Source organism: Pelobates fuscus, chromosome 12 (genome assembly GCF_036172605.1).
Source record: "Pelobates fuscus isolate aPelFus1 chromosome 12, aPelFus1.pri, whole genome shotgun sequence".
In the NCBI taxonomy this organism is placed as follows: Eukaryota; Metazoa; Chordata; class Amphibia; order Anura; family Pelobatidae; genus Pelobates; species Pelobates fuscus.
The window spans coordinates 58461697-58474114 of NC_086328.1; the positions used below are offsets into that span (position 1 = coordinate 58461697).

A 12418-nucleotide genomic window follows, 5' to 3' on the forward strand; every position below is an offset into this window, starting at 1 on the left:
ATCCTCCTCCTCCCACGACCCCGCCATATCTGCCAAGTGACCCTATGCAGGGGGAACAGTCTCTATTCTGCTCTGTGTCAGTGTGTTTCAGGGTTCCTTAGGACAGTTGTCAATCCATATCTGCCAAGTGACCCTATGTAGGGGGAACAGTTTCTACTCTGCTGTGTCAGTGTGTATCAGGGATCATTAGGATAGGTGTCAATCCATATCTGCCAAGTGACCCTATGTAGGGGGAACAGTCTCTATTCTGCTATGTGTCAGTGTGTATCAGGGATCCTCAGAATTACAAATTAAACAAACATGTTGCGTCCATTGCATGAATATTTTTTGTGGATATGTCAATATGGTGCTTTGGAAGCATGGAATTCGGACGATCAATCAAAATTCAGCTGAATCGCAGTTTGTTTGAACGAATGCAAGTGTGCAATTCTAATACTTTGGACCACAAATACAGTAAAATTCATATCTGCGAAGTGACCCTATGTAGGAGGAACAGTCCCTATTCTGATCTGTGTCAGTGTGTATCAGGGGCTTTGAGGACAGGTGTTAATCCATATCTGCCAAGTGACCCTATGTAGGAGAACCAGTCCCTATTCTGCTCTGTGTCAGTGTGTATCAGGGGCTTTGAGGACAGGTGTTAATCCATATCTGCCAAGTGACCCTATGTAGGAGGAACAGTCCCTATTCTGCTCTGTGTCAGTGTGTATCAGGGTCTCTGAGGACAGGTGTCAATCCATATGTCAGGTGTCAATCCATATCCATTATGAGTTAGGAATGTTAGGTGATTTCTGCCCTTTATGGATTAAAACCAGACTCTGCATCAACTGTGTAATTTTCCATGGGAGTTTTGCCATGGATCCCCCTCTGGCATGCCACAGTCCAGGTGTTAGTCCCCTTGAAACAACTTTTCCATCACTTTTGTGGCCAGAAAGAGTCCCTGTGGGTTTTAAAATTTGCCTGCCCATTGAAGTCGATGGCGGTTCGCCCGGTTCGCTGGTTCGCGAACGTTTGTGGAAGTTCCCGTTCGCAGTACGCGAACCGAAAATTTTGTGTTCGCGACATCACTATTATCAATCAACAGCGTTAGTATACTACAATACAATTGATTGGGCCAATCAGCAAATAGTATGTCACTATTATTTAAATCATAAAGAACCACATGAGTAATCAGCATATGGATTACTTATAAATGAAAGATAGATTTTTCCAAATCTTAATGAATACAATCAGACGTTTAACTCGCATAGATTTTCAATCACGTGTGGATTGTTTGCTTATCATAAACACCATTCATAGATTTAGCAGAACATAGATTGTAAAACAATTAACCAGGTGATCCTTTGACAGAGCATCTGCACAGAAATTTACACAACCTGGCAAATTGCTACAGCTAATCAGTTTAAACTTTTAACACAGACATAATTTTTAACTAGCTCACTGCATGTTTCACAGAGTAATTAATTAAGTAATACAGGAACCCCAAAATCTTATGCAGGTTTTTAGTTAAATCAATTATTTATCTGATAAATGTTTTGTAGGTCTGTTATCTTAACAGTCGTTTGATTAATATTAATCTGGATAACTTCTTAATATTCTGTCTTAATTTCATGATATCAATTTGTCTCCCAGTCTGCAGTTGAGATACAAATTTTAATCATGGGCTATCAGGAAACCAAGTCTGGATTCTGATCAGCTTTTACCCATACACATATTAATGTTTTAATATAATTGTATTATTGATAAATAACTTATATTTACCAATAATTGTAGAGGTGTTCTGGATATCTAGATAAGTAGATTAATTCAAGAAGTTAGTTATAGTTAGTTAATTCTGGAATTGGAAGTATTTCCAATAATAGAGTATAGAGAAATTTTCAAAGAACTTTTCCCTGGCAAACAGATAGGTATGGTTAGGTTTACACATGAAGCAAAGGCTAAGAAGGCAGTCTTCAGGAGTTATTTTCAAGATTGTTTCAAGATGTCAATATTGTCTCAGATTCTTTAAGATCTTTATCGCTTCCTGTGTCATGGGGTTATATGTCATTCCTTATCTGTTAACCTTCTGACCTGGTCCAATGGAAATATTGGTACATTAACGGCTGCTGATGTAATTTTGACATATGTCTCTATATGATTCAAACAGCCGGTGAAGCTGTTAGCTTACGTCAGGAATATTACCAGCTAATTTCATCTGTAAGGTTAACTCTTGTTCATGAAAGACAAGTTGGAATGTTTATATTTCAAGACTCTTGAGTCAGTTTTTTTTTTTTAATTCAATTTGGACTTTATGGTTCCTTAAACCATTTGTCCTTGCTTACTTCAGGGTTATTGAATTTCAAATGTTTCACATTATCTCACTTAAATCTATGTATATTTTCTAACTAAGAACATTTAACATTATATTACTATTTTGTATATAATTAAACTTTAATATATATCTGATAGTAATGTGTGTGTGTATGTGTGTGCGTGTATGTGTGGGCTGGATTATTTTAATTAAATACTGGTCCTTGGTCTTATCTGTGTTTCCAAATGTAATATTTGCAAACTGTTTTACTTAAGTAAGGCTGCTGACAAGGCAGAATATTGAGGAGAAAGTTTTCTTCAATTTAGGCATCTCATGGCATATTAGCTAAATTGTGTTTTTGCATTATTGATGTATTTGTTTTATCCCACAATATATATGCATTTCCTTTGTTACATAATGTATCTGATGTCTGATAAAGAAAAACGCACAGGTAACGTCATGAAATACATGCTGATATGGAAAAATATGGTGTGGTTGTTTCAAGGAGCACAATATGATGATACTTTAAAAACAATTAGCTGCATGATCGAGTTGCCAGAAAGAAGCCTTTACTGCGCCAATGCCATAAAAAAGCCCGGTTATAATATGCCCAACAGCACCTTGACACTACTCCCAGCTTCTGGCACACTGTAATTCAGAGTGACAAGACCAAAATAGAGCTTTATGGTCAAAACCATAAACGCTATGTTAGGAGAGAGGTCAACAAGCCCACTATGTTATCATAAAATACCTGCAGACAATTTGCATTCTTCTGCACGAAGGCTGCACATGGAAACCTCTTGAACATTCCAGCATGACAATGACCCTGAGCACAAGACCAAGTTGACCCTACAGTGGTTACAGCAGAAAAAGGTGAAGGTTCTGGAGTGTCCATCACAGTCTCCTGACCTTAATATCATCAAGCCACTCCTGGGAGATCTCAAACATGCAGTTCATGCAAGATGACCAAAAGATTTCTGGCAGTAGGGGTACTGTCTGATAGCCCAGGCAGTCCCTCTGCAGGCAACTCCATTGCCTGCTATTTCAGCCATGTGATCACTCTATCACATGGCCCGCGGGAGTCTTGGATACAATGGAGCTTGGGCTGTCAAACAGTCCCCCTGACTGGGATTGTGGAGATCAGAAAGTTTAGATCGCCATTGGGACTCCCAAACCACCAGGCGTTCTATCCCATCATGCAGCGTTAAAGCCCAGCTTTTACGGGATGGCATAGAATGCCCAGCGGCATTAAGGGGTTAAACTTTGGATTTATATGTTGGGGCAGAGTGTTAAACCTTTTTTCCGCCATTTTGGTTCTTCTGATTTCATCAAATACCAAATAAATATAAAATATTTTTTTACTAATGATATTCAGATGAATCAAACCATCTTATGGCTGAAATTTGGCCATCTTGAAATTTTTTTTTACATTTATGGACAAAGTGATTTGGATGTAACAACTTTTTTCCACTGTGCCCAAGTCTATTGCTCATTATCTGATGCAATGTATAATGTAATTAAGTTTGACTTAAATATAACTCACGGAAACTGTAAAGTTATAAGATGTCAAGGATTTTTTTTTCTTTCTTTGTTTAGGTTTGGATAGATGCTGCAACTCAGATATTCTACTCACTGGGTGCCGGATTTGGAGTACTAATTGCATTTGCTAGTTATAATAAATATGATAACAACTGTTACAGGTAAGAATATGTTAATGATACAAATATGGAGTATTATTTTTGGGAATCTTTAAAAAGTTTTGGCCTAAATTAACATCAGACAGACATCTTAGGATGTTGTGACACCCTACCCATCAATTACGTCACATAGAGGGAGGAATCTGAGAGAACTACTGGTACCCAGTCATCTCTCTATCACCATAACATCAAGTAATTCTAAAAACTATCTACCGACAGATACCTACCAATGTGGTCATTGTAGTGCATACCCTTATATCAATAGGCATTTCAAGTGCTACTCCAACAGCACCAAAACAGAAACGTTCTGTTCATGCTGTTTTTCCAATTGTCGTACTGTTGGAATTATTTACTTACTCACATGTTCCTGTGGTCTTATGTATGTGGGTAAGACAGTCCCTTTAAATACAGAATCTGGGAACATGTGAATTCAGTAAGGACACGACTGAAAACCCCAATTTCCAAGCATCTACATCTCCACTATAACCACTCCTCAGTAGGTATACATTTTATGGGCTTGGGACATATACCCCAACCACCACGCAAAGGAGGATGGGACATTAAACTTTGTCAGAGAGAGGCATTTTGGATTTAAAGGTTGAAGACTTTATCGCCCCAGGGACTAAACAAAGTTTTTTTGTATTCTCCTTTCATATAATAGGGACTGGCTCCTTTTTTTGACTGTGTGGGTCCTCTTTCTAGTGGCATGCACAACATAAAGTTGTAAAAAAAAAATAATAATTTTTTATCACGTTTTTATTCTCATCTAGATAGTGATATTATAGATACTAATATACCACCTAGTGGTTTTAATCCTCATGATGATACTTTAGTTACCAACGTAACTCCTTATTGGCTTCCTTATACCACTATAATAGACTATGTCCATAATAGTGGGATGATTGGGTGACTTTTTGAATACACATATTGGTCATTACTTATATGCCTAGTTGTGTTATTACACCCAACCATCAAAGGGACTTGATTAATAATACTTTCTCCTAACATAGTATTATTTATGTTGCAGCACTAACATAATACCCATTTTTTTCCATTCATATTTGAACAATAATTACAATGTGACAGTAACATCATACTTGCAACAAATCACAATTATAACTTTAGATACCAACAATTTGATTATATGTTTATTCATTGTTCAAGATGTTAAGAACACAGTTCAGTGAATAAGATATTACAATGTAATCCCTTAAATTGGGCTAGGTGTCTTGCTGTGTTCTAACTAGATAGCCAAGTAGTGGAGACTTTGGCTGACTGATACTCTATTAGTATCTGTGTATATATCATCCAAAGTATAATACAGTATATACCGAATAATAGTCCACGATCTTGCAGCAATCTTGTGTGGGCATCATTCACTGATTGAATGATCTGCCCCCATTTCACTGAGCACGCCTGCTTTACGTCAGCTACAGTTGCCGTGTACATTCCACGTGGGGCTGGATACATTGTGTTGCACATTGGTGTCTCCCCGGTGGGCGTGTCTATGTTAGTGAGTGAACAGGGTCTCCCCGGGCTCTCCATGGGGCATTGGAGGAGACATTAGAAGGTATTGCACCCTAAATGGCTGACTTTAATCTAGGCAATGAACTATAGGGTATTTAAACAGACTACCTGATGAGACAGCTCACTTTGCTCCTGACGACGGCGTTATAATACGCTGAAACGTGCGTCGGGCTTTATTTATTTTTTATTTAATTATGCTCTCCTTCACTTGTTAGGGAGCACTTCACTTTGTTTATGAGTTAACTTTTATAGGGTCCTTGGTTCAGGTAGGCATTAGCCTAGTGCAGTGCCGAGGTATTAGGGACGGATGGGAATATATTTTCCATGGGGTATGGTGGTTATGGTGGGAACTTGGTAGTGATGTTACATAACTGTGGTTTGAGTTTTTCTGTCTCTCTCATATTAATTTTTCTAATTTCTTTTTTTTGTTTTTAATGAGACCCAGATTATCCCTTTATGTTCCCCAATTACTCCTTACTAGGTCTTGCTTGGTAGAAGGTTGTTTCAAGGAGCACGTGGTATGCTATATATACCCCTTATCTGTCTCATAGGGTTGACACCCTATTACCCGATATGCTGTCATTTGTTTTCTATTTAGGACCCTCAATTAGATAGTAGCTCTACAATTTTAGATTTAATTGAAGGTATATTTCTATTTATTTGCTACTATCTATTTTAGGTTGTACTAATTCCCATACACCCATCTCCATTGGAGTGGATGTCTCGGATATTGTTTTTCTTTTTATATTTCTAGTAATTAGGGTTACCCCCTGTTATACTAGTACAGCCAGGTGACCACTTATTAACTAGGGGATAGAGTTATAGGCCTATCCTAGCCTTTCGTCTTTTGGCTGGTGTGAGGCTCATTTGACCTATCCCAGGGTTAATATCTCAAAGCTGTAACTAAAAAATAAAATCCCTCCTCCTCAGCAAGTCCTACCATGAACAATGATGCTGCATACAAGAATATGTTTATTAACAATCAAAACACTCAATGTGCCAAACAGTGAAATAACATAACACATTATACACACTTTCCTTAAGCAAATAAATCTACCCAGAAGATCTCCTCTAATCTTCTTAGTGGAAATATGTAATGTATAAGCGTAATCCTGCTAAGGAAATCAAAGGTACAACATGTGCAATATTGTATAGAAATGCCACTTGATAAATCATTTTTCATTTGGACAACACTCTTTTTTAAATCACAATGGAGCCTTCATAAAAATATCATGAGGATGTCCTTAAGTATTTTTGATCTTAGCTTTCAATAACAGTACCATATATGACAGAATAAATTAAATAAAGTGCAAAGTGTAAAACAAAAACCCTGTTAAGTGATTTTTTTATTTTTTTTATTTACTTACCCATAGATAAGAAATAACCAATGTAATCTCTCCCAGTACTTCCTCATGGACAAGTAGCACTATACACAAAAGTCAAATAAAGAATAAAACACCCCTTCCTATCCCAGTCCTTTTAACCCCTTAAGGACACATGACATGTGTGACATGTCATGATTCCCTTTTATTCCAGAAGTTTGGTCCTTAAGGGGTTAAACCCCTCTTGATTGCTATAAAGATATAAAATATAAAAATATGTAAAAAACTTAAAGGAAAAAAGAGTCAATACCTTAAATAAACAGGAATAAAAAAGGGATGTTAGCAAAAGCGAAAGAGGAAATCTGAAGTATCGAGACATTGCTCTGAGGTGGAACATTTTGCACTTTACACATAGGACTAATTAAACCTGCTATTTATAACCTATGTGTAAGTAAGTTAAACTTTTTAATGCACTTTACTTGACTTTTGTTTTACATTTTGCACCATATTTCCTTTGTTCCATCATGTATGGTACTTGAATTGAAAGCTAAGATCCAGAATCATGATAATGATTCTATAAAGGATCCATTGTGATTGAAGAGTGTTGGCAAATTGGAAAATGATTTATCAAGTTGCATTTCTCTACAATTTTGCAAAATGTTGTGCCCTTTTTTCCTTTGCAGTAATAATGCTGAATGTAAGATCATATTTATTAGAGATTGGGGCATAGACAAGCACTGAAAAATAAACAGAAAAGGCCTGTCTTACAGTTTTCTCCCAGGTATTCTCTTCATGAACCATCCACTCCTGACATAGTAGATAAATGGGAGAGAATATGATAGTATGTTTATGTAACGGGGTTTTGGGGATGCCCCCTAGTGTCTTTGGGGTCCTTAAACCTAGTTAATTCACTATGCCTGACAGGCGGATCCTGAGCCTCCGCTATCTGGGAGCTGGGGTACATGTCTGCGGCAGCGCCTCCACCCAGTGGAACATCCGGGGTAGGGATGTGGGGTCCCACTGGGAACATACTTGGTGCAATAAGACTGACACAGCCTAACTGGAACTAACTTTATATGGTAAATAACAATTGAACCGACACACATAGGAAAATACAATGGCGTAACAGATAACAATGCAAATGTGGATTTTCCCCACTCACCCACCAGCACACCTGTGTCTCACCCCCTGATCTTCGCCCTAGCGGCCGTTGGTGCACATAGGAGAGTTGGGGCCCTAATAAGTCCTGCTCCACAGAGTCACTGACACAGCCTCAGATGTGTAATGTCTGTACGGGACCTCAGAGTCTTTACTGTGAGTGAGAAGACAGGTGCCCTGTGGTGATACAGGGAGAGGTTTGGCTTACCCTCACAACACAATTAACCAGGTAGTCAGTAGCAGTCTCCTCTCACTGGATTCACCAAACGTCTGGACTCAATGCTTGTCTTTGCCAGCAGGTCCCTCTCTCATCTGGTGTGATCTTGGGTGAAACAAGTTCTCTCCGCCAGGTTGCATCTCTTTTTACAGTCTCTCACATGTCCTCCATTTCAGCTCAGCATGTCATCCTTCTAGAATCCTTTTAGGCCCTCCTTCCCCAGAGCTGTGCAGGAAAACCTCCCAGGAACTGATGATGCCACACTCCTCCCACTGATTTCAGCAAGTCATGTGATCAATGCTCAATGTTTTATTAACAACATACTGGGGCCATGTGCCATCTACTGGGCATTTCAGATAATGCAGTCTGTGTAACTTCACAGGGTTACATGCTCCCCCTTGAAAATACTTGCCTTCCACTGGCAAGTCCTAGCCAGGGAGCTTAACAAAAATTCAACAGAGAAAGGTTTAGCATACCTACAGTACAGTTAGCACAGTAACATCCTAGCTAGCTAGTTATTTAGGGTAAAGAGTCACTAACATTTACCACTTCAGCTAGTGCATGTAGGAAAATGGCCATTTTAGATGCGGCTTGTGTCAGCGGGGCATAACTGGGCTCTCCTATATTGTCATAAACTAGGGTCCTAGGGGGTTGCCGCACTCTGGTGCTGTGTCTCAGTTCTCGCTGGGGGAGAGGATCTTGGGACATCAACTGTGGAACTTCGACTCCTGCCCTCGAAGTAGAGTCTCTAAGGGAAGTTCCAGGCACAAAACATGGACTTTCTGGATTCAACCTTGGAGAACTTAGTGACCCAGGAGAGGTTCCGGGACTTTGTGAAACCACAGGAGTTAAAGGAGGCAATTGCTCTGTTTCTTCAGCGGGTGATGACCACCACTGATCCTCTGCACTGGGAGTCCCCGGGGGCTCCTCTGCCCCATTTCTAGGACTCTCTGTTGGGTTTTCCTCCAGTTCTTCACTACTCTCTTCCTCTTCATCAGCATACACAACTGGAAGCAGATGGTTTCTATGCCAAGCCTTTATTCGGCCCTCCGGGCCCCTAATGTTGTACACTGGTAGTCCTTCCAGTTTGGACACAACCTCAAACAGGGTATCCTTCCATCTGTCAGCCAGTTTGTGTTTTCCAGGCACACCTAGATTCCGGAGAAGAACTTTATCCCCTGCTTGAATCTCCCGATATCTCACCATAGCATCATATCTTCTTTTGTTCCGTTCTTCCATTTTTGCTGCTGCTTGGGTGGCCAACTCATAGGCCCGATGAAGGTTTTGTTTGAGGTTCCTCACATATTGAAAGTGTGAAGTTGAATCTGTTCCATCAGGAGACACTCCCAAATGGACATCTATCGGCAATCGAGCTTCTCTTCCGAACATTAGGAAATAGGGTGAGAACCCTGTAGATTCATGCCTTGTACAGTTGTATGCGTGGACCATGGCTTCCACATGTTTACTCCAAGACCGCTTCTCGACTTGCTTGAGAGTCCCTAGCATATCTAGGAGGGTCCTATTGAACCGTTCTGGCTGTGCATCACCCTCCGGATGATAAGGTGTGGTTCTGGACTTCTGCACCTGCAACATGCCCAACAGCTCCTTGATCAACTTACTCTCAAAGTCTCTACCTTGATCAGAGTGTATCCGATTGGGTAATCCATAGTGAATAAAATACTTCTGCCAAAGGACTTTGGCTACAGTCACAGCCTTTTGATCTTTAGTGGGGAAGGCTTGAGCATATCTGGTGAAATGGTCCGTTACCACCAGCACATTTCCAATTCCCGCTGTATCGTTCTCAATGCAGAGATAGTCCATGCACACAAGATCCATGGGTCCCGCACTTTTCAGATGACCCATAGGGGCAGCTCTCACAGGCAGGGTCTTCCTCTGGATACACCTCCTGCATGTCTTTACATGTTGCTCGACATGTTCCCTCATGCGAGGCCAATAGAACCGATCTTGTACTAGGCCATAGGTCTTGTCCACCCCGAGATGCCCATGTTGATCATGGAGAGCTCTCAGGACCATGCCACGGTATCTGTGCGGTAGTACCAATTGTTTTCTATCGGGGTGATCATGATACTTCACGACCCTATAGAGTACTCCATCTTCGAGATGTAGTCGGCTCCATTCTCTTCGGTATAATTCTCTTTGACTCACAGGTAGAGAAGTCAGCAATTTAGGATTCTGAGTCTTTATTGCTCTGATAACTATCCCAATATACCAGTCCTGCGCTTGAGCCTTCCTCTTGTCTTCTGTGGTTATACTGGGCCACTGTTGAAGCATGATTGGAGCATGGAACACCTCAGGCACAGCTTCTGGAGAGTGGCTAATGGAGTCTATCCCCCTTAGCTCGGCAAATTCTTCTTGACTCTCGGCCACCACATACATCTGACAAAAGGCTCCTACCCCCGGCCCAGGGATCTCTTCCCACTCCTCTTCTTCTTGGTGAGGAGGGAGTCTAGGTCTGCGGGACAGGGCATCTGCGCTGATATTCTTGGGCCCAGGCTTGTACTTCAGGCGGAAACTGTAGCTTGACAAGGCAGCCAACCACCTATGTCCTGTGGCATCCAGCTTAGCTGTAGTCTGGATGTAGGTAAGTGGATTGTTGTCAGTCCTTACTTCGAATGTTGCTCCATACAAATAGTCATGCAGCTTATCCACGATGGCCCACTTGAGTGCCAGAAATTCCAATTTATGGACTGGATAGTTTTTCTCAGCACCTGTAAGACTTCTACTTATGTAAGCCACCGGCCTCAATCCTTCTGGATAACTTTGGTGCAGTACACCCCCTAGGCCTTCCATGCTGGCATCCACATGGAGGATATATGGTTTCTCAGGGTCTGCATAGGCTAAGACAGGAGCTTCTGTAAGTCTCTTCTTCAGTGTCAGAAAGGCATCTTCACATCCTGAAGTCCATTTCTCTCCAAAGGGGTCTTTAGGATATGGTGCCTTAACACCCTTTACGTCAGAGGTAATCTTCAGCAGGTCATGTAACTCTCGAGCAATCTTTGAGTAGTCTTTCACGAACCTTCGGTAGTAACCACAGAATCCGAGAAAGGACCGCAACTCACTGATGTTATTTGGTCTTGGCCAATTCAACACTGCTTCAATTTTAGCAGGATCTGTGGCTACTCCTTCAGCGGAGACTATGTGCCCCACATAAGTGACAGAGTTCTGGGCAAATCGGCATTTGTCCACTGATAGCTTCAGGCCTTCAGCTTGCAGTCGATCCAACACCTTTAGCAATCTTTGTTCATGCTCCTCTGGTGTCTTCCCGAAAACAATTAGGTCATCTAGATACACTAAACACTCTTTGGGATTCATATCCCCCACAGTTTTCTCCATCAGCCTCTGAAAAGTAGCAGGAGCTCCTGTGATTCCCTGTGGCATTCTGGTAAACTGGAAGAACCCCAAGGGGCAGATGAAAGCTGTCTTTTCCTGATCCTCCTTCTTCATAGGTACCTGATAATATCCAGACCTCAAGTCAAGCACACTGAACCACTGGCTGCCAGATAGGGCGTTCAGAAGATCCTCTATCCGGGGCAAAGTGTACTGATCTGGCACAGTTCTCTTGTTCAGAGTACGGTAGTCCACACATAGCCGAACTGAACCATTCTTTTTCCTCACTACCACAATAGGTGAGGCATAGGGGCTCCGGGACTCTGTGATGATGCCTGCTCCTTCCATCTGTTGGAGTATGTCCCGGACATCTTCCACATCTCGAGGGGGTATTCTTCTTGACCTTTCTCTGAAGGGAGTAGGATCAGCAAGTCTTATAGCATGGGTGGCACTCTTAGAACACCCCACGTCCATCTCTGCTCTGGAGAACACTCCCTCTCGGGTGGCCAGTTTTGAACGAAGGCTATCTTTCCACTGCTGTGGTAGGGGAGAATCTTCTAGATCAAAATCTAAAGGTGCTTTCACATAATCCTTCTGTTCTGCACTCACAGACATGATGGACGAAACTTGATCTAAAAGGTGTATTACACCAATCGTTTGATGACGATCAATACGGATTTCCGTGGGGGTTAAATTCTGTACCATCACAGGAAAGCTCCGACACCACCTTTTTCGCCAATCTTTTATCTCAGGTATGAGAGTCCACCCCTTCTTCTGATCCTCTTCAGGCAGAGACTCAATAAGGTATTGTCCAGTTCCCCCCAACATTTCATGGTGCATTGAGGCTATGGCTCGTAAGGTT

At 41.3% G+C, this 12418-nt stretch overlaps 1 protein-coding gene across 1 annotated transcript in view; it reads left to right on the top strand.

The window, feature by feature from the left end:
• Window positions 1-12418, top strand: part of SLC6A2 (solute carrier family 6 member 2) — a 1625321-nt gene that overhangs the window by 592902 nt on the left and 1020001 nt on the right. Inside the window, exon 7 of the mRNA XM_063437889.1 lies at window positions 3884-3987. Coding sequence (XP_063293959.1) covers window positions 3884-3987 — 104 coding nt within the window. The remainder of the gene's footprint in view (window positions 1-3883; window positions 3988-12418) is intronic.